Source organism: Anolis sagrei, chromosome 1 (genome assembly GCF_037176765.1).
Source record: "Anolis sagrei isolate rAnoSag1 chromosome 1, rAnoSag1.mat, whole genome shotgun sequence".
Taxonomy (NCBI): Eukaryota; Metazoa; Chordata; class Lepidosauria; order Squamata; family Dactyloidae; genus Anolis; species Anolis sagrei.
In genome coordinates this window covers 284,732,242-284,754,322 of record NC_090021.1, presented here as the reverse complement: position 1 = coordinate 284,754,322, position 22,081 = coordinate 284,732,242, and the positions used below count along the sequence as shown (strand labels likewise).

The window sequence follows — 22,081 nt, the reverse complement described above, 5'->3', positions numbered from 1 at the left end:
GCTCTCCAGAGAGCGCTTGGCAGAGGCGCGTCTCTGTCTCGGCCCTCCACTGCATCCACATACTCAAGAGGAGGCCAAAGCAGACGGGAGCCGGGACAAAGAAATGAAAGGGATGCTTCCGGCCCACAGGACTAGGTTTGCCCATGTCTGATATTGTTCAATCAGTATTTTATTGTTTCCCTAATTTTCTTAGTAACATGAACCTTTATTATGAATTCACTTTTCTGAGTAGGCTTTTTTTTCCTGAGTAGGCTGAATAGATATAATACTGTGAGCTGTGGATACAGTTTATTTAAAATTATAGCTATTATTATTATGATGTTTATTTATACCCCGCTTTATGTCTCCTGAAGGAGGCTCAAAACGACTTACATTAAAAGTATTACCACACAATTTAAAATATACAATATGCAAACACTAAAACAGAATTAAACATAATGGTATTTAAAAAAATCACAGTTAAAATCCATTAAAACATATTGAAAGCTAAAACACCCCCACATAACTCCCTGACTTGATCTTAAAAACCTTATTCTTTAAAGGTCTGTCTATCTGAATAAGGTTTTAGCCTGTAGCAGGAAAGGAGCCATTCTGGCTTCCCTGGGATGAAGGGAGTTCCACAGTCACGAGGCAGCCCCCAAGAGAGAAGGCCCACTCTCTCTGTATTTATTTATTTATTTATTTATTTTATATACAGTCTTTCTCACCCCTGGGTGGACTTGAGGCAGTTTACAACATGGCAAAAATTCAGTGCCAACATACAGTACACAAAGAAATAATAATAACTAATTACTACATATAATTATGAAATTAAAGTCAATTAAAACCATTAAACATAAGACATATATAAAATTTAAACATTCATCCTAGTTCTCACCAACCGAGCTTGAGATGGAGGTGGGACCGAGAGAAGAATCTCTCCTGAAAATCTCAGGGCCCGGGCAGGTTTGTACAAAGGGATGCGGTCAGCCAAATAGCCTGGACCTGAACCATCTAAGGCTTTAAATGTCATAACCAGGATTTTAAATTGTTCCCGAAAACAGACTGGCAGTCAGTGGAGGTGCTGTAACGGGGGGGGGGGGGGGGGGGAGGCGGTAGACCGCTCTCTGTAGTCAGCTCCAGTTAGCAACTTGGCAGCAGCTCTTTGGACTAGCTGAAGATTCCAAGCACTCTTCAGAGGCGGCCCTACATAGAGCGCATTACAGTAATCTAGATGGGATGTAACTATGGTATGTATCACCATGGCCAGATCTGACTTCTCAAGGAAAGGGTTGGTGCACAAGTTTTAATTGTCCAAAGGCCCTCTGGGACACCGCTGACACCTGGGCCTCCAGATTCGGTTCCAAGTCCAGGAGGATCCTCAGACTGCAGACCTGTGTCTTTATGGGGAGTGTAACCCCATCCAGCACAGGCTGGACCCCTATTCTCTGATCTGCCTTCCGACTGACCAGGGTTACCTCTGTCTTGTCTTGATAAAATTCCAAGTTGTTTGCCCTCATCCAGTCCAGCTGCAATTTATTATCATAGATTGCTTCCAAATGAATATGCCACACTCCCTTTCCCTTTAATGGCAATGTCTGAACAGCAGAACTACTCAAAGTTATATACATTCTGGGATATTGCTAAATTACTGAAATGTCAAACAGAATAACTTACATGGCGAGGTGATGAAGAATCTGGTTGGACACTCTAAAAAACAGAAAGGAAAAAATAAAGTCTGATATATCTGCAGTAGAACATTATTAATGTGCGGCATTCAAAGGCTTTTCATAAATGTATCAAGGATAACCAGATTGTGCTTTTTATTCAAGTCCCTCACCTTACAAAAAAAAGTCAAGCAAAGTAACTGGCATTGTTTCTAGTGGAGAATGAATATTTGATATGGAGACCAAAAAGAACCCAATGCACATAACAGGAGGAAGAGGATGCTAATTTTCTAAGGGATAACTACCATAATCACAGTAATTCATACTCACAAAAGCTAAAAAAAACAAAAACAAACTGTGTTATTTATTAAATGTCTAGAGCAGTGGTTCTCAACCTGTGGCTCCCCAGATGTTTTGGCCTCCAACTCCCAGAAATCCTAACAGCTGATAAACTGACTGGGATTTCTGGGAGTTGTAGGCCAAAACACCTGGGGACCCCTAGGTTGAGAAACACAGGCCTAGAGTAACATCTCTCTTGTTACCTGTGATATGTAACTTCTCTATATGTATATTACCCTCAAAATTATTAAATAAATAAATAAATAAAGAAGTAATAAAACTCTCAAAATACATTATTACAGGTACTACAATCCTAGTAACTCATAATGTCAAAGCTCTGTTCATAAAAAAGATCTTGCCTCAGTGTGGATATTGGTTAATTCGTGCAGTTACAGACAGTATGTCTTTTAATAGTAAAACAAAATCTATCTGGGGATTTAGTGATCATTTTGATGGCTAATGATATTTTATAAGGTGACAAGAAATTATTTGTATAGATTTAAGAACACAGAATTCTCATGTGGTATGATGTTGAATCAGTTCAGGCTGTGTGGCAAATCACTTCATTTGTAAAGCTGTTCCCCATGACATCTGAAGTAGAAGACTGGTTTGATAGCTATGTTTAGAGAGAACCAAACAGGGCTCAAGAATGGATTAATATCCTGGTTTATTCTCAGAGCATAGCTGCTTTAAACAAATCCCACTAAAGTTTGGACATTACAGGGAACTGTAATTAGCTTCAAAACAAAACTGGATGCTAACAGTCGCCAACTCTGTCACGTGAACAGGAAATGGAGAAGAAACAAAGAGGCAGTACCAGTTTGTTTGCATAACAATAATCTGTGGCTTCCCATTACAACTGAACTAGATTAGTATTGTAGGTGCTCGCTGGATTTCAAAACATTGTATAGAAATAAGATATGGAATAGAGAACATTTTGGAAATGCTTAGTATGAAGAGTTAATCTCAAAAGGGTAATTAAATCATGTATTAATATAAAGTGAATGAAAATGAGGACAAAAGTTACCTTAAGCAAGGAATACTGGCAGCTAGCAATCACTAGACAAAATTGGAAGACCCAGATATCCTTGAAGAAACCCTCTATGAGGAGCACAGAACCCAAGAAAGCCACTTGGATTGCCAGAATGACAGCTAACACATTTTCAAGGATTTCACGATTCCTATATAAAGAGTGGGAAAATGAATAAGTTGATGCAATGGGGATAAAGGCTACACAAATGCAAATAATAATAAAAAATAAAAAATAAAAAGCGCAAACGAACAAAACCAAACACAGCGTTACCATCAGTATAAAATGATTTCCTTACTCTTGATGTTAAAATCAATTTCAGATGGAACCAACTGTGGCTTAATTTGTGTTTAAAGTATTCAACATACTGCATAAAATCAAAGTCAGATGGGATCAAAATGGGATTGAGTCCATGGCTTAGCCAAAAGCCAGGGAATTTCAGCCAAACCTCAACTCCTTCTAGGAAAATTCAGTCTAATTATGCCAAAAAAGAGAAAAGAATATTCCATAAAATTCTATGGGGGAATTAGCTTAGTCCTGTTAAATAAGCAGGCACAATTGGTTCACAAAACATACAAAGATATCTCAGAACTGAATGTCTGAGGAAAAACTGCAGAAGATGTTTGTACCTCAGCTTTCCCCAGTTTGGAACTTAGTGGTTTATAACAAATTTTAAAAAGCCCTACAGTGAAACACCCACAAGATAGGATAAAATGGAGTTTATATCATAAAAATAAAACTAGATAAAAAGATATTTTGTGAAAATACATACACACAGTAGCATAATAATGAGCAAGATAGACCACACTAGTTGGTGAAACTTAATCAATTTTCAAATTCATGTCTCGCAGGAAAAGTCTTCACTTGTTTGTGAAAAGAAAGTAATTTCTCTGGAAAGGGAGTTCCCGAGTTCCCCTAACAACTACATACTTATACACACACAACTCCTCTTAGTGGCTCAATTTCAGTTTCATTTGCTATCAGAAAAAATTACAATATTGCACTGGTACCAGACACTAGCATATGAACAAGGACCCCCAAGTTGCAGAGAAACTAATGCCTTGAACTGTAGTACATAGGATCCCACCTGTCAAACAAAGCCAAGAGAGTCAGCCTATCAAAATTAATGCCAATCCAAATTTTGGGCAGGATCCAAAAGCGGTAATAGTGTTTGACTTTTTGGGCTGCTTCCTCCTGAGGCTGTAGATGGTCCTGCAGATCAGGGCTTAGGTCAATGTCTTGATGCTCCAGAAGATCAGTATCTATGGTCAACAGCCTATTCAGTCTGATCTGGGGGAGGGAAAGCTATAAGAAAATTAGTAATATATTGGTTTTGGTCATCACTTCTTCAGTCTAAAAACAATAGTCTTGAAGGAATATAAAATAGCATGGGTCAAGGTTTGCTATGGATAACTGCTCCTTTGATACTCATTACTCCTTTTACACCGGCTGCATGCCTCTCCACCTGAGGATAGGCAGGTTAAGAAACATGCTGTTGAATATCAATGTGGCAAGGGATGCCTGAAAATCACATGGGATACTGAAGGTCACATACCTAACAGCAGTATGGATGCCTCCAACAAAATAAAGAACTGAAATTGCAGGATGGGTATATACATAAAATAAGATCTATCTACAACTTAGAGAGACACCATCTCCTCTGCACCATCAACTGCTTTATTTACTGGTGAGTCTCCAAAAATTATATGCAACAATAATTTAATTCTGAGCCTGGCTTAGGCAACACTTTCTAAATACTACAAAAGCAATCAGGAATAGTATGATTACCATATAAATATACTATAGGCTTCACAGTATTTAATGAACTGGGAAGTCTGTAGTGCTTTAATTATTTGCAAAAGCAAAGGTAAGGTAGAGAGCCACCACGGTATAGTTAGCCATCCATCGGGTGTGCTTTGAATGTGATTTTCCTGCTTCTTGGGAGGGGGTTGGACTGGATGGCCCACAAGGTCTCTTCCAACTCTATGATTCCATGATTCTATGAGAGTAGGACTATAATCCCTGCTCAGACATAGAAATCCATTGAGTGACATTAGGTAAGTCACATTCTCTTAGCCTCAGAGGAACCCTATAATAGCATCTTAACAAATCATAAGTAAAAAAATATCTGAACAAAAGTTATTAGTATTTTAAAGTTACAGACCTCTTGAATCACTAAGTGCTGTACCCACTAAATAAGTAAAAGTCAATCTACTGAGAAAATTCCCTTCTCTCCGTCTTTCCACCCTTTCTGTTCAGATGTTGAGTTGTGCACAGAGAACAAGATGGGAGACCAGGGTCATGTGTCCGTCCGTCCCCCGTGCCCCCCCCCCCCGGCCCTGACACATTTTTACACTGACAGAAGCCATTCTGCATGTGAAATAACATAACTAGATAAAACAAACGCCCTTAATAACATAGAAGTATGATTTAATTATTTGGAAGAAAAGTAGGACAAAAAAATGTAAAAGACTTACTAAATCATGTGGATAAAAACGAACTGAGGTAGAACTTGATACATGAGAGTCCGTGTCACTATAAGAGCAACAAAAATTGACTTTAGTTTGATATCTCATTCTGTTTTTCAGTTCAAGTCTCTTCTTTAAAAACATTTTTGGATATTAGTTCCCCAAATTTAAATAAAGTTGCTATGCCATTTAGCAAATAGGACAACAACAACAACAAAAGGGGGGGGGGGAGAGACATGATTTAACCAAGGGGGGGGGGGGGAGATTTCCTCAAGCACTCACTGAAGTTAAAGGCAGTTAAAAAGTAAGATGAAAGAACTTGTCAATCAACACAATGTGATTTTTTAAAACAATAATATTCTATATTTCTGTTACACCAATTTACATTTCTCTGAAATGCTGGAGAAATTGTTTAAGAAGGTGTCAATTCTGACCACGTGTGGGGAGGAGGGGGTGTCATTCATTATTCAAATTGCGAAAAAAACCCATTATTGCTTCACAATATGTAGCAGGACAAAAATATCCCCTGTGCATCAGACAATTGTGTTCTGTGCTGTCAAAAATACACAACACATTTTAAAAAGTTTTTAAAAATATTTTCTAATTCAAGTTAAAATCAACATTGCTGCATAAATCATAAAAGTAGTTTTCAAAAACACACCAGATATTAGATGTTCTTCTTCCAACTGGTTCAAAATTCACAAGTGACATATCGCAGCCCCCCGTCTCGTACAGTGTAGAACTGAACTTACCTGTTGAAGAGAAAGTCATATAGATTAAATACCATCAGATCTCTGCATCAACTAATATACATGTTATGTGTTCCCTTTAACATAGCTATCACCTAAATAATTTCATTATAACTTTATAAGCATATCAAATGCATAGACCATAAATGGTTGTTCAGAGCGCAATGCCCAAATTGTTCATAATGAAGAATGCAAACGAACATACACAGACAGTCCTTCATAAAAGAGCATACATATCTCTTTTTCATTACCAACAAAATCTCTTTCTTAAACTAGATCCTCATACATGACACACTCTATCAAAGCAGAAATAAAATTGCTGCTATCTATGACATTAAAGCATCTATTTTGTTATATACTCCCTTTTAGGAGCCTCTTTAGCTCAAACGTCTCAAAGCATAGAAATATCATCTCTATAAAGAAAAGCTAAGGGATTGCCCCTATTATTATGGGATAAGGTAGGGGAAGGAATATAACCAAGTTACAAAGGAAAGATATAGTACAGTTAGGAACTATGACTCACAAGCAGAAATGATATATCTTGTATAATACTAAACTTGAGTTCATTCAAATACAAATGATTGCAATATGCTTGGGACAGACAGAAGAAAGTTCTCTTGGAGCATTTACTACCCCATTTAGCTAAGGTGGTAGGTATTGCAACATTCATGGTCATTAGTCAAATCTTATTTATAAGCCATAAAAAATCCTACTTCTAAACAAAAACAGGGGATGACTGCCTCACTTAAGAATCTGCTGGTGAGCTACCAGGGACATCTATTTTGCCACTCTTGCATGTGAAAACTATTGGCTTGTTCCAAGGTTGTTTCAATAGCAATATCAATGTGAAACATATACAAATTGTTATGTCCTGCTCTATAAATCTTTTCTAATATTTTCAAATTATTATATTAATCATTTGAGCATAGTGCCCACACTCTTTTCCAGTTTCATATGCTATAGATATGCAATTTTTTGCCTCCATCTAATATAAAAATCTAATATACAGCTCCACACAGATCCATTTTGTCTTATAACAAATATATTGATTGAATTATTCCTACACAATACCACATATTATCCCTATGCTCATATATACCTGTAATGACATGTTAGAGGTAGCTTTTCTTTGTCCTACAGACAGAAAGTTAAAACAATACTATTTTATTACAAACATTCAGTCAGTGGACATAGTGAATCAGAATAAAAAAAATATTTGGAAAGGGAAGAAACTTTCTATGGCCAAACAAATTCAACCCAAGAATGGATAGGAAACCAAATGTTACTCTAGGAAAGTGACATCTGTTTATACTTATACGTTGTAAATACTGAGCTATGATCACTTTAAAAAATCCTATACAAAATAAAGAATAACATTAATTGCTAGACTGATCTGACTCCAAGTGAGAAGATATGATCCATCTGGAGTTCAAATGTCCACAATGACAAATAAAAATGTGGGTTTTGCAACACCTTATAAGTGAAAACCTCTTTCTAAGATGTAACACTCCTTTGTGAGAAATCTCACACAAACATTTGACCATTCCTGCTGCATTGTTCATCAAATAAACAGCACCCTGACCTAAGTCTGGTGAAACCAAGGGCAAAGAATATTTTGCTTATTACAGGCAACAAAATCTGCTATCCACAGTATACATTACTAATAGCAGTCTCCAAGTTACAAGCAAGATAGGTTCGGTGGGTTTGTTCTTAAGATGACTTGCAGTATTGCAATATGTATTGAAGTTGGAACAGGTATATTTTTAAAGTTTAACTCCAGCCAAAAGTGTGTGGGTATATGTGTGCATGTATGTATGTGTATATATACGGTATGTGTAGATGGTTATCTCTCTACCTACCTATCTATCTATCTTTGGATAGCATAGGAAAGGGTTAACACCCCTGTGATATTTGTTTTGCTGTCTATGCCCCTGTTTAGATTTACTTTACTTTCTGTTCCTGTGATAACTGGATTTTCAAAAATTTGGCTTGTTGTAGAAACAAGGATTTGGTGATAAAGCTTCAGTGGAGACACCTTTTCCCCATGATAACTCTTTCAGGAGTGAATTTCCCTTCCTAGGGGTAGATTTCTCTCAGTTCCTGTTGTCTCATCCCTATTCTTAACTATGAGTCTTTTGTAAGTTGAACGTTTGTAATTCGAGAACTGCCTGTACAGGAAAAAGAGATATTTAATTTCTCAACTGTCCCCAACAGCTAAGAATCATAGAATCATTGAGTTGAAAGAGACCTCGTGGGCCATCCAGACCAACCCCCTGCCAAGAAGCAGGAATCGCATTCAAAGAAAAAAGGATGCACCCTGGTTGCTCGGAAATAACTAATTCTTTCAACTATTTGTACAAGGTCTGCTCTCCTCAAGGAGAAAAACAAACAGGCTGCCATGATCTAAGTTTAAAATGGAAAGAGATTGAAAACATCTCCTGTTTCCTGGCTCACCATTAAAGAGCAATTTATTCCATGAAAGATGTACATTTATTAGAAAAAGCAAGGGAAAGACTTTTCCCTTTCCCAGAGCGTTAACTGAACTGCTCTGATATCATGTTTACTATCAGAGCCATTGGGTACAATTCCAGTCCATACCTTTTCCCAGCATGGCTGCTGTGGACACTGGAGCATCCATGGGCCTCTAGACTGAAGGAAGATATGAAATAAACATACAACAGGAGAAAATATAATGTGGCACTGTTTCAGATATATAGTATGCTATTCAAACATCTAACAAAAAGAACCTATTCAAGATGAGATGCAAACCACAAGAAACCACAGTAGCCACTGTGAAAGTAACCTTATGTGGATGTAGCATCATCCAAATCTTCTCACCATACAGTTATCTCTCTGCTTTCATGTACTTGAAATGCCAAGAAGAAATTAATAGTGATCTTTACACTGTGTCATTTGAAACTAGAAAATGCCTCCTCATATTAGGTACCACATAAAAATATTTAATATGATCATTGAATCCATGTTCACAAAGAGGTGAATCTAAGATACTGAAACCTTGAATACAGTCCTCTAGGTCTATAGAAAAAGAGAGCCAAAGCCAGTTAACATTGGAAGAGAAGAGAACTCCACACCAAGAGCTGAGGGTGCACCCTTGCTCTAGAGAAATGATGATGATAACGATGATGATGATACTTATTTGACTACTTTGAATGACACGCAAATAAAAAGTCCTTCACATCTTCCCAAGACCAAATCAACCGGCAAATGAATTATTGTCCTAATAGCAATCTAGAAAGTTCCATTAAATGTACATAGCAGCTTATAAATACAAAGTGATAGAGATCTTCTCTTTTTTAAAACTGTGAGCTTTTATACAGCAAAATGCTTTTGAAATGTGTGCAAAATGTTCTTGTGATACAATTCAAGCAGAGGATTGTTGAAGAAGAAGAGAGAAAAATTAAAACGCTTCATGGCGCAACATGCCCATGTTATCTCTAGAGTTTAATTCCTATTCAGACACTGGACTCCCAGCTAGCAAAAGAAGAACCTTGCCAAGTCACAAAAAGAGCTAAAATGATTAAAAGAATTAAAAACGTAACAACTAGGCAGACATAATTCCTTAAGCAGAAAAGCACAAGGTGAAGAACAAGATGTACTTGCCACTGCCATCATGTAGCAAAACAAGAAATCTGCCTTGGCTTCGTCTGCTGCTAAACCATCATTTTCAAACAGGAAAGCAGCAGATTCCATCATGACACCAATACCAAAGATTCTTCATGCATCACAATTAAAATAAAATTAGATTTTATATGGTACAATATAGTCCAGTGCTTGAAGTTGTATATTATACTGGCTGGGTGTCACTGGTAGGAACACGATGAACTACTCAACTTTGCAGTATTTCAGCAGAACAGTAGATGGCACCTCACTGCAATAAAAATCATCCTGAGAGCCTTCCTGCAGTTGCCCTTATTTTTTGAGCATAAAAAATACACAAGGAATTCTAAACAGTTCCAAACTTACTTGGCTTTCAACATTTGATTTAATTCTGTAATATTAAACCACAAGATTGAGAGGAAAAAGTAAAATCTTGTAGAAGAGATGTATGGATGCACTAAATCTCCATTTAAAACTGTTTCCCAACAACTTGGCCTCCTCTCTTCCCTATTCTTAATTGTACTGTTCATGGAAACTGGTTACTGCTGTACATGAAAAACAATCCTTATCTCAAAGTTCCCGAACACTAATCAAGTATTTCAAGTACTCACAATTTGTGTTGCTCCTTGGGAAAATTAATATGAGAGATCAACTGAATATAAATAAATGTATCTATTCAGACAACACTGTTTGACAATGATGTAAAATGAACCAAAAGAGTCATGAATGTAAAGGCTGACTCCTTTATTCATTCCGTCAGGAAAAGAAGGGAGCCAAACATATTAATCAAAAATAATTAAAACTGTTTCCGCAAATATGTCAGATATGGGACTTGTCTGAAATGAAGTAAGAATCCTCTTAAGCACGTAAGAATAAATCTATGTCTGTCACAATCTTCACAGCTGATTAGGCGCAACACAGAAACAGACATCCCATCTCTAAAATCATTAATTTTCCTTCTAGTTGGACATATAAGGAAATGACCAAGGTGGGAAAGTAGATGGAAGAAGAAAAAAGAACAATTTTGTGACTGAGAAATCTAAGTTCCAGTGATGGAACTTTACCACCCTTCTCCTTTTTACTTCCAATTGTAGTACCTGTGATTGAAATAATACAGAAGAAACTTATCAGAGACAGCAACATAATTCCCCCGCATTTTGTAGTTTTGTGTCTACACCAGCTGTTTTTAGATACTCTATGAATGGTTTTACCTGACAGCTCAACAGTAACTGCAAGATAACTTTGTTCACAGATGCCTATTCACAGATGGCTGCTTTTGAGTCCAACAATTACTCAAGCGGAGATGTGGTGCTACCAAAACAATTTATGTCAAATAAAAAACCCTGTTCTCAGTCATGAGATACCAACAACCTATTCCAATGCTTTAGTTTGCCATCAGAATAGGTGAGAGAAAAGATTAACAGACCAGAAAACAACACATCTGGAAAACATAAATAACCTGTGATTTTCAAATAAGCAAGTAAGATCATTTGCTTTGAAAGATGTTTCTTCCAATTTTACATGGCTACTAGTAGTGCATACAGCATAAAATTTTGACTTGATTATTTTAAAGAGTCTTTAAAATCAAGAGAATCAAGAGTCGAGAACAAAATATTTCCATGATCATAAGTGCTAGTGCTCAAATTAGATTCAATATTGTTTTATATTTATGGCAAAATTGCAAAAGTCTTCATCCTATTGGAAAAGGAGAAGCTACCAAGCAACAACTAACTTAAAATATTGATAGGATTCTGCATAAAAGATCTGACCATTGGAAAGTCATACAATGTCACATTTTGTACAAACCTAGAACAATCCAGTATTACACACTCTTTACAATATTATTCCCATTGCAACTGGCAATTATGTATTCTGAATTCAAAATCAATAAAAATATTTAGACTAATATTTCAACATCTTAGTTTCAGTTATAAAAATGTCAGGATAGTATGACGCATGGAACATCTGTTTCTTTTTCTGCTTTCTTACTGCTCTAAATTTAAATGCCATCTCTATTACAGAAACTAGACATTTGAGTCAAAATACAAAATAATTACATATGTTGTGCTGTAAATAACTGCAGGGCAGTAAATTATAACTGTAGTTTTAATACAAAAGTGTCAGAGCACAACAACATTTGAAATTAATGGTACTCTGAATATTCACGTTGAATCCTAAATTACATAATTTTTCACTAACATGAGGATTAACCATCACCTACAGCCTCATAGATTTGATAAAATGGTATCCTTCCACCACTGCAGTGGACACCACTGGCAAAATGATTTGCACCTCTCTCCGAAGTCCTCTGCATGCCACACAAGTTGGTCCTGAAATGTTTTATAAATCTTACAGACTATTTGAGGGAAATGCAGAAGACTGCAGGCTAGCGGGGAGGGGTATTCAAACTCTGGTTAAATAAACCTACTTGGTTTTAGCTTCAGCTTAAATAAGCTTTCAAAAACACTGTGATAAGTTGAAGCATGGTATCTGACATACTATGATATGACTATGATATATATAAAAGTCAAGTATATCTGTCTATCTGTCTCTGTCTGTACCACACTCTTGCTTGAAGTGACTTCTGTAATGTCTCTGGATTGGCTATTGCTCTCTTTGATGTCATTGGGAAAGAAAGGTGACATGTATGAGGGACAGGAGGGAGGGAGGGAGGAGGGAGGAAAGGAAGGAAATTAATAGAAATAGAAAGGGAGGGAGAAGAGAAGAAAGAAAAATGTGGGAAGAAAGGATGGAAGAGAAAGGAAAGGATTAAATGTATGAGGGGAGGGAAAGGGAAATCATGGGGGCAGCAGCCTCTCTGACACACAGGCAATGGCAGGATATACAGTAGTCATCAATGCAGGACAAGACCTAATTTGGTATTTTCAGACAATGATTCAGTTCTAGGATAATGGTTTAACCGATTAAGTGTTGCAAAAAAAAAAAAAAAAAAGACTACAAGTGACTTGTTCTAAGAAACATACCTCCAACATTCCAAAATGAAACTAAGAGTAAAGATAATACAATGCACTATACTCCATAAATCCATAACACTTTAGTTTCACCAAGGTTACATAAGGCCTGCGTACCAAGTTCATCGTGCAAACTGCTGCTGCCGACAGCAGATGCATTGTCATGTGTTGCTTCTAAGTGGACACTCCCATTTCTCACCAGCAAGGAGGCACTAGCGCTGAGCACAGCAGCCTGGGAATGGGGGCGGGACTGGACTCTGACTTGGGCTGTGGACTGCTGCCCTTGCTGAACATCTTGAAGGCTACGAAAGAACACGGATGGTGGAGACATTACAGGGAAGAACACAGAAACAACAACTAGAAACCATGTTAGTATTTTTTTCCCATTTAAAAAAAGTTAAACTAGTAGTACACTATATTGAATGAGCCAGTAATAAACGAAAAGCATGTCACAACACATCCAAGATGTTAGGTTACAAACAGTATCACCTGAGGATGAGCACAAACACACACACACCAGCATTACTTCAGACTTTCATCTGCCCCGAAAATATCCTGTTCAAGAGCGTACTACTGTCTCGTGGTGTCAGAGTATCTTGTGGGGAAAGGATAATTCTTTACCAAGTAACATTTGCCCTTCTTTTGCTAACAACCTGCAAATGTCGCTCTTTCATGCAAGTTCTAACCCAAACTCTGAGAAGAGTATAAGCAGGAAATAGTCTATAAATTACAAAATCAATGCTGAGTAATGGTCTCATAAAAATGCCACAGAATGCCACAAAAGTCTGGACTTTTTCAAATCTTCAACTTCCTTAATTAGGCAAGGTAGTACAAAATGATGAAGGAAGAAACAAAAGTAAGAGAATTGGGACTTTTTTGTTTCTCTTCCCATCCTCTACTTGCTGGTGGATATTACTGGCACCTTCTTGTCTGATTAAGAGTTCTGAAGAATGCAAAACCTTGCACGCCTTTGCAGCATTTTCGTTTGTCCCAATAAAGTACTGGCCAACTAGAAATACTGGGTGTTCCTTTTTTTCATAAACCAGAATTGTTACTCACTGTTTTAAAAATAATATAATTGTATCCACAAATTAAAGCATTGTTGATTTAAGAATGAATTGAAGACTTTTTAAACTATATTGCATAATAGTTGTATATATTTCATTTCAATATTAAAATATTTCAGAATTGTGCTACTGAAAATTAAGTAATTTATGAACTTGGTCTGTTTTATCTGCAACCCAAAATATCTATTTTAATTCTGTATTAAAGTTCTGTTTATATAATAGACTTACAATGAGAAAACCATACTTCATGTCTTAGAACCAGGTCTTCTGTAAAATGAGAACAGCAGTAGCCTATAATTGTTGGGTTAATATACAAATAAAAGAAAAGAAACTGTGTAACAATGTAGGATGTCATACTAATAATACTTGTGTAATTTAGGGGGAAGTTATAATATATTTTAATTAATTATACTTTTAAGACACATTCACTTTTGACTTCATAACAGCACAAACCTGTGTAAGTCTAATCAAAACTAAAATTTGTTCAATTCTTTGGGGCTTCTCATGCCCTAGAGGACATTTCAGGTAACAAAGAAGGGTGCAAAATGTTGCTCATTATTTATGGTTTTAATTTATAGTCTAGCTTTTGTTTATATTTTAGCACTGATTTGCTCTTGCAGTCTGAACGTGTATTTGGAATGCTCGCTATTTCTTTAAATCAGCTTATTTTTTTTTAACTAATTATGAAATTTATGTTATTATAAATGAGTACTCTTGATTACATGTTTGTACAATAAACGTTTTTGTAAAAGACATTCTTTTTACATGTAAAACTTTATAAGATAAAAAACATCTTGATCTGAGTTTTCTAGATTGTTAACTACAATATTAATGTAAGAAAAAACATTGAAATTATTATGCAATTATTATAAGACTAAATTTTATACCAGTGTTTCTCATGCTATCAGATCTGGGTCACCAGTATCTTTTTCCTACTATGCCATGGTTGGTACCATAATTGTATCCTTTGGCTACAACTATTTCTGTCTTGTCTATGAACTCCCTGGCAGCCAACAGTTTGTGGACCAGCACCAGTTCAAGGAGCACCACTTTGAATACTACTAATTTATACTACCTGATGATCAATTGTTTCAAAGTGAGAATTTGATGAAAAGAAGGAATGATTCCTTTCTTAAAATTGCCTGCCATCCTGATCCAAGATACTGCAATTTCTTAGTAACATTCTAAGTAAGAATCCAAACTGACAAACCCATACTGCTCATACAAATGCAGAAACATTTTGAGCATAAACAAACACTGCTGCTGGATGGGTTTTTTAGTTTCCTTACTTTTACAGATCAATATTTCCCTTTCACCTAATTCTATACACCTATCTGACAATTTGTTCCATTACAAAGATACAGGTGTCACCAACATGCTTTAAAATAACTTATTAACAAAGGAGCTGCATGAAAACTGTGTGCATGCATTCCGATGGGGACATTCTTCCTTTTATTCTTGAAAGGAGCTATATGATAGCTTAGGAATTGAGGGAAATTAGATATTTCTATGAGGAATCAGGTCTGTAATCAAGAAACAGGTAAGTGCAGCTATTCTTCTCTAAGATGACTATTGGTTAAACTGATGTAGATATGTACTATATCACTCTTTGACTAGCATCTTGATTTTGTGAACAAATTGTACAAAACTGTCACAAAATGCACTCAAAAATCAATGTCAGTTCTATAAAAATTAAGAAGTTGCTTTCACAAGAGTCATAAAAATACTGTTTTACTTTTAAAAATATTCTGCTCCATTGAATCACACTAAACATGTTCAACTAGTAGGGTAGAATAAGACACAGGTGCCATTTAAGCCAAAGTCAATTGGTAAATAACCAATACAGCTCAATTTAATGACATATTATGTGCAGAAAAAGTAAACAGAATGCTGAAACTTGATTTGTCAAAAGGAATAGCCACATTTTAGTTCATGCATCCCAAAATGGTTGTTTATATGTTAATCAGATTCACACTTAGAACTATATTAGAAGCAGAAGAGTTTTTCACTGTATTTGTCAAGCAACCCAACCAATTACTGGTTGTCAGAAATATCACAAAACATTTTACACTAGAAAGATTAAGATGATGTACAGTTTCAGTTATCAGTTTCCTCAAGACAACATGATAAAGGAGAAACAAGTGAATATGTAAATAGGAATTATCTAGTGCAAAAGCACTTCCTACTATTGCTAACTTTCAAATCTTTTTGGAAAAACACACTTGGGAAAGAAGACTACCCCCCCCCCCCCCCACACACGCACACCCATTTTCAGGACAGATGCTGTTGACCAACAGAGAAAAATAAGACAAGTATTTATAAAACATGCACTCTCCGGGGTTGTAATTTTTTAAGTGTATTTGAAAAGCCAGGTTAGCTTTTCTGCAGCTATAGATTAAGATTTTAGTAACATCATTAACTAAAGAAATCTTTAAGAACGAAAATATTAACAAGTACTATTTTCCCCAAAACTTTGATACTATGTCTTGTTGTGTATACACTATACACTAAAGTCTCTGAAGTCATCTACAAGTTAAAGCTGATGAACAAACTAGGTTTGTTCTGAGAAAATAGAATGGTTAGAATAATCACAGTGAGTATATGGTGGTGCTGATTAATATTTGCAGTCAACCAAGGCTCAATTTTTCATGGCAAATAAATATATAAATATTGTCATGCAACAAACAGGCCAGTAAGCAGTGTTAGTTTGAACAGCTCAGAAAAAAAAAGATGTTCAGTAATTCTACAGCAGCCACATCTTTGCTTTCCTGTTTGTTAAGTGGGGGCATCTTCCAATTTAGCTAGGAAATAAACTGGACTTTTGATGTTTCTCAAAAGCTAATGTCAACATGTCAGATAGCCTTAACTAGATATAAATTTGAAATGAATAGAAATAAGATTCTCTCTCTTTTTTTCTTCTTAATATGGCATGGTTATACCCAATTATCTGACTTCCTCCTGCTGTTTATTTTATTTTCTACACAATATTTAGCACAATCAACACTCAGCCCTCAGCAATTACGAAAAGTGGAATATTCATGGCAGTAGAGGTCGCCTTCCTATAAGAAAGATGAAAAAGCAATCACCCTGCTTGGAAACAGATTTTGATGAACCCATTTGCACATGAATACATGGTTTAACGAACTATAAACAACTAGTGTAAAAACTAGGGCTGTGTAAAAGGTTTGTACCTTGTATTGTCAGATGTATTTCATAAGATTCTTACATACGCCATGGTACTAAGAAATGCAGGCAGTGCCCACGCAAAAAAACTTAAGATTCAAAACAATGGTAAACTGGCTGGGATTTCTGTGAGTTGTAGGCCAAAACACCTGGGGACCCACAGGTTGAGAACCACTGCTTTCGAGATCAAAGGGGATTGTTGGGAGTGCCTGTGAGGTAGGCAAAGTTGAGAGGCAGTAACTCCGAAGTTTACCTAGTTAGGTTTACTATTATTATTAGTATTAGTATTATTGTTTCAAAGGCTAGATGGGCATCTGTTGGGGATGGTTTGACTGTGCTTTTCCTGCCTGGCAGATGGAGGTTGGACAGGATGACCCTGGGGTCTTTCAGAGAAGTAGTATGGTTAAGTGTATGTTGGTTAAAATTTCCTAAAATCAATGGATGTGCAAATCTTTCTGAAACCCAGGGGAATGAAACCTTGGTTAAGTTGTATCACTGAGAATAGAAATTCAAGGAGACAGCTCTAGTAATTTTTTTAAAGTTCATAATTTTTTTAATTCCCCAAAATCAGTGGATATGTGAAATGTTCTGAAACTTTGGGGGGGGGGGGTAACAGTGGTTTCTACGACTGTAACAAGTTTCATCCTGATAGCTCTAAAAATGAGGGAGAAAGGAGCCCCAGAAGCTTCCCCACTTGTGCAATTACATAGCAAAAAAGTAACAAAAAAGTTATATCAATATAGTTATGATACAGACCCCTTATGATATTTTAGAAACACTTTAGAATGGTTTTAAATGGTGTGTTTTAATATTGAGATTAATGTTTTGTTTTATGTATGCGTATATGAATTCTTGTCCCGGCATTGAATATTTGCCATATATATGCTGTGCTCCGCCCTGAGTCCCCTTCGGGGTGAGAAAGGCGGAATAGAAATGTTTTAAATAAATAAATAAATAACAATCTCCCCCCACCCATTTAGTAATGAGCGAAGATCTTTTTTCCCTTAATTGCACAGGCCTAGTAAAAACTGTATTTGTTGTGTACCTTCAGGTCATTTCTGGCATATGTTGATCCCAAGGCAAACTTATCCCAGACAAGATTTATTCAAAAGAGATTTGCCTTTGCCTTTCTCTGAAGCTGAGTGAATGTGACTTGCCCAAAATTCCCAAGTGAGTTTACATGGTCAAGTATGGGTTTCTCAGAGTGCTAGTTCAACATGCAAACCACTATATCATCCTGGCTATATACACAAACATGCAAAATACTATATCATAAAAAAAACCAAAAAACTTCTCTAATACACTAGTAATATTAATGTAAAGCTAGTAGAAGTACTTGCATTAGTAAAACTACACTGGGGGAAAACTACACTAGGAAAACAATAGCTCTAATCTAAAAGCTCATCTTTAAAAGTTTACTTAAGAATTTTACAGATTAGTTTAGAACGCAAAAAAGCACAAAATTTAAAAAGACCCAAAATAGTTTCCATATTTGATATATTTACAAGTTGTAGTAGTTATTGACAGTAGAATCAGGATAATGGAAGTATAAAATGGTTTGCAACACCTATTTATGAACGAATAATTTAAGACACTAACTTTGCATACAGGCAATTTGGACAATGATTTGCTCATTGTATGCTTTTAAGGCCATGTTGTAGAGCTGGTAAAACTTAGCAGGCTAACTTTAAAAGTTAATAATTAGCTTCATGATGTAATGAATACCCAATAGCCTTCATAGGGAAAGTGCCAAACTCTCAATTGAAACAAACTGATGTCATATATTATTTTTTCACTAAAATACTTCAAAATGTTTACTTTTATCACACTTAACCAAAGAAATTACAATCTCACAGCAGTCATGTGAGTAATACTTAAACAAAAATGTTTCTCTTATGTATTAGGAGTTGAACTATTAAGATGCCTTTTCCCATAAAAGCAGGATGGAGTGCACAATTTGTATGTACTGTTAAAAGCCATAAGGATTGCAATTATTAAAACAATTTCAAGTACTAGATATTTTAAACAACACTATTAGTATCTTTTGGAAGATGTGAAAATCACTCTAAATCAGACTTGCACAACATATGGCTGGTGGGCTGCTTGAGCCCTGCCAGAGGATTTCGGCCAGTCTGTGAGAAAGGTAGAAGATGCAAAGGAAAATAAAGATGTAATGAGTACTTTCTGGAGAAGCACTCGTTTCTAGGTTGGTGTTGGCAGGTGAGTATGGGAACCAACCGAGCTTTGCAGGGTATGGAAAGAAACATTCCCCTCTCAGCCCCAGACATCAATTTATTCTCCCCTTGCCCAGCTATGAATGGGAATTGCCCACAGACTAGGCATGAAGAACACTGAAAATTCCTTCCAGGGATATAAACCAGCCAACAATAAGCAAACACTACCAGAAGAGTGAGCCAATCAAGAACAACAGCCACTGACACCAGGTTTGGGGGGGGTTTCAAGCTCTTCGAGAAGGGAACCTGTAATTGTTTTGTGTTAAGGACCAGTACCATAGTTGTGCCCATTGGCTATAACTGTTTCATTACTCTATATACTCATGTATAAGTCTAGAAATGTTAGTAAAAAAATTCAACCCCAAAAATCTGCATTGACTTATCCATGGGTCAGGTGTAGATTTTTTGAAAAAAGAAACCATTCCCTTTTCTGAGTAGAGTGGTGAAAACCAAGATCTTAGCCCATCCCCGGAGAATCTTAAAAATGCACTGACCCTTGCTAATCTCTCTGTTGCGATGAAGCTTCTGGCCTTTCTGAATGACAGAGGTTGGAAATGATGGTAGTTGGTGACCCAAGCTGGCATTGGTGGTTTCTCTTCTCTGCATAAAAGCCCACAATTTATGAATAGTTCATACAATAATCCATAATTTGGCCCCAAAATATGCCCTCTACTGATACTCGAGGTCAATTTATACATGAGTACATACAGTATTTCCTAAAAACTACCCAGGACCTGGTAGCTTATAGTTCAAGGACTGGCATTGTTCCTTGGATCACCACTTGGAATAGGACTAATCTATACAGAAACATTTTTAGAATTAGAACTAGTTTTAATTTTAATGTAGTAACGTTTTCAATATGTGAAAACAATTTTTTGCTCATTATTCATGTGCTATATTTTTCTCTCCAAAGCATTGTCTTTTAAATTGTTGCTTTTACTGGCTGAAAGGTATAACTGGAGTACTGCCAATATTCACCTTGAGAGTGTGTGAGAGAAAGTATGTGTGGATTATTAATTAAAGGCATTTAATTCAGATACTAGGGGAAAGGCCATAGCACAGTAGTTGGTCACATGCTTTGCATGCAAAACATTCCAGACTCAATCCCTGGTATCTCAGGCAGGAATGGGAAAGATCATTATATGAAACTTTGGGAATTCATCAACCATCATTGTAAACAATATTGACCTAGAACAAATGAATAAATGTAAAGGTAGTTTACTATATACTTACTCTTTTTTTCATTATCTTTGGAATGATACTACACTTAAAATCAAAACAACATAGCCTAGCAATGTTGAATAACCTGTAAAATGGGCTATAAATAATTACTTTAAGGTATCACAGGTTATCACAATAATCTACTTTGCAAAAACTGCTGGAGGTTTAGGAGTCAATCCATATTCTTAAACTCACATCCGAGCTTGAGGCATATACATTAAAGGCAATAGATGATTATCTGATGTTAAGCATTTCTTTTTTGCCTATTTTTATGAGAGAAAAAGACGTTATTGGCTTGGTGAAAGAGAAAATAAGACCAGCATTTATTTAAGAGAACTAGCCAAAAAACTATTGGTGACTATGTTGTTTTCATAACAAAATGCCTTTTTGTTACTTACGAGAATTCTGATGAAAAAGATAAAGGCCTAAATTCTACTTTTAGTCCTAACCAGAGAAGTGAGGCTTACATGTGTGCTAAATGTCATCATTCAAAATAAGTTTGCTTTGAGTTAGGACTACCAAGAGGCCAAGAAAAATAGTGTGGAATAGTAAACAGCACCTACTTACAAAAATAGGGTTAGTATTTACTAATCACTCCCATATGAATTTATTTCTATTTAACAAACTAAACCTTCTTTTTCACAAAGTGAGAAGAAAGCAAAGAGGAGTCCATAACTCTACATCTGAGCAAGCTACCTCGTGCAGAGAAAGAATTCTAAACAATAAAACCTAGGAAAGAATATCAAGATATCATCACACTTCACCAGCAAATGGTGTATTTGCAAATGGAAGAAGTTCCTAGCATTCTACCGATGTTAAATAGTAACAGTGACTATAAACAGGAAATGTAACTTTGGAGATATATATATATATATATATATATATATATATATATATATATATATATAGTGTGTGTGTGTGTGTATAGAGAGAGAGAGAGAGAGAGAGCGCATTATATCTAAAAGGAATGTTCTACACTGTTTTTATCTGTCCATACAAAAGGTGCCATTTAAAATAACTGCCATCGAAGATACCATATTCTACACAAATGGGCTTCAATATAAACAATGAATATGTGTGAAGTAATTCTTCATGGAGTTTTGGAAATTTTAACCATGCCAGAAAAATCTTGCAGTGGCATATTTAAAATGTTATAAATGCCACTTTTCATGACTAGGTTTTCACACAGTGAGAGACTGTGCTACGCATACTGTTAGTTTTCATTTATCAAGCCTGCGTTGCCTACACATTTTTGTGTGTGTATTTTTGTTCCACTTACATGTAAAGCAGCATGGAAGCTGTTGATTATGCCTAATTCTACATTTTGTTTAGGGCCAATAATAAAAGCACATGTGATTTTCTATTGTGATTTCTGTGGTACTGATATATAACTGGAAATTTTAATGCTTCTAATACAAAATAAAGTTCATTTTTATAACCTTTGAACACTCATTGAATTATGATCAGTAGAATCTCCTGTCTAGGTGGGTAAACAAATGACTTGGAAATTGAGAAGTTTTGCAACTTTGCTTCTGCTAATTCTGCATGAAGAGA

General features: G+C 36.0%; 1 protein-coding gene across 5 annotated transcripts in view; it reads right to left on the bottom strand.

Annotated features, from left to right (window-relative positions):
• Positions 1 to 22,081, bottom strand: part of PCNX1 (pecanex 1) — a 105,201-nt gene that overhangs the window by 34,187 nt on the left and 48,933 nt on the right. For 2 of the 5 annotated variants that reach the window (XM_060761639.2, XM_060761649.2), the window contains exons 8-13: positions 12,940 to 13,124; positions 6,145 to 6,235; positions 5,493 to 5,550; positions 4,103 to 4,320; positions 3,013 to 3,166; positions 1,657 to 1,689 (exon numbers count right to left, since the gene is read on the bottom strand). In XM_060761639.2, coding sequence (XP_060617622.2) covers positions 1,657 to 1,689; positions 3,013 to 3,166; positions 4,103 to 4,320; positions 5,493 to 5,550; positions 6,145 to 6,235; positions 12,940 to 13,124 — 739 coding nt within the window. The remainder of the gene's footprint in view (positions 1 to 1,656; positions 1,690 to 3,012; positions 3,167 to 4,102; positions 4,321 to 5,492; positions 5,551 to 6,144; positions 6,236 to 12,939; positions 13,125 to 22,081) is intronic. The other 3 variants (XM_060761659.2, XM_060761668.2, XM_060761676.2) reach the window with 3 other exon arrangements.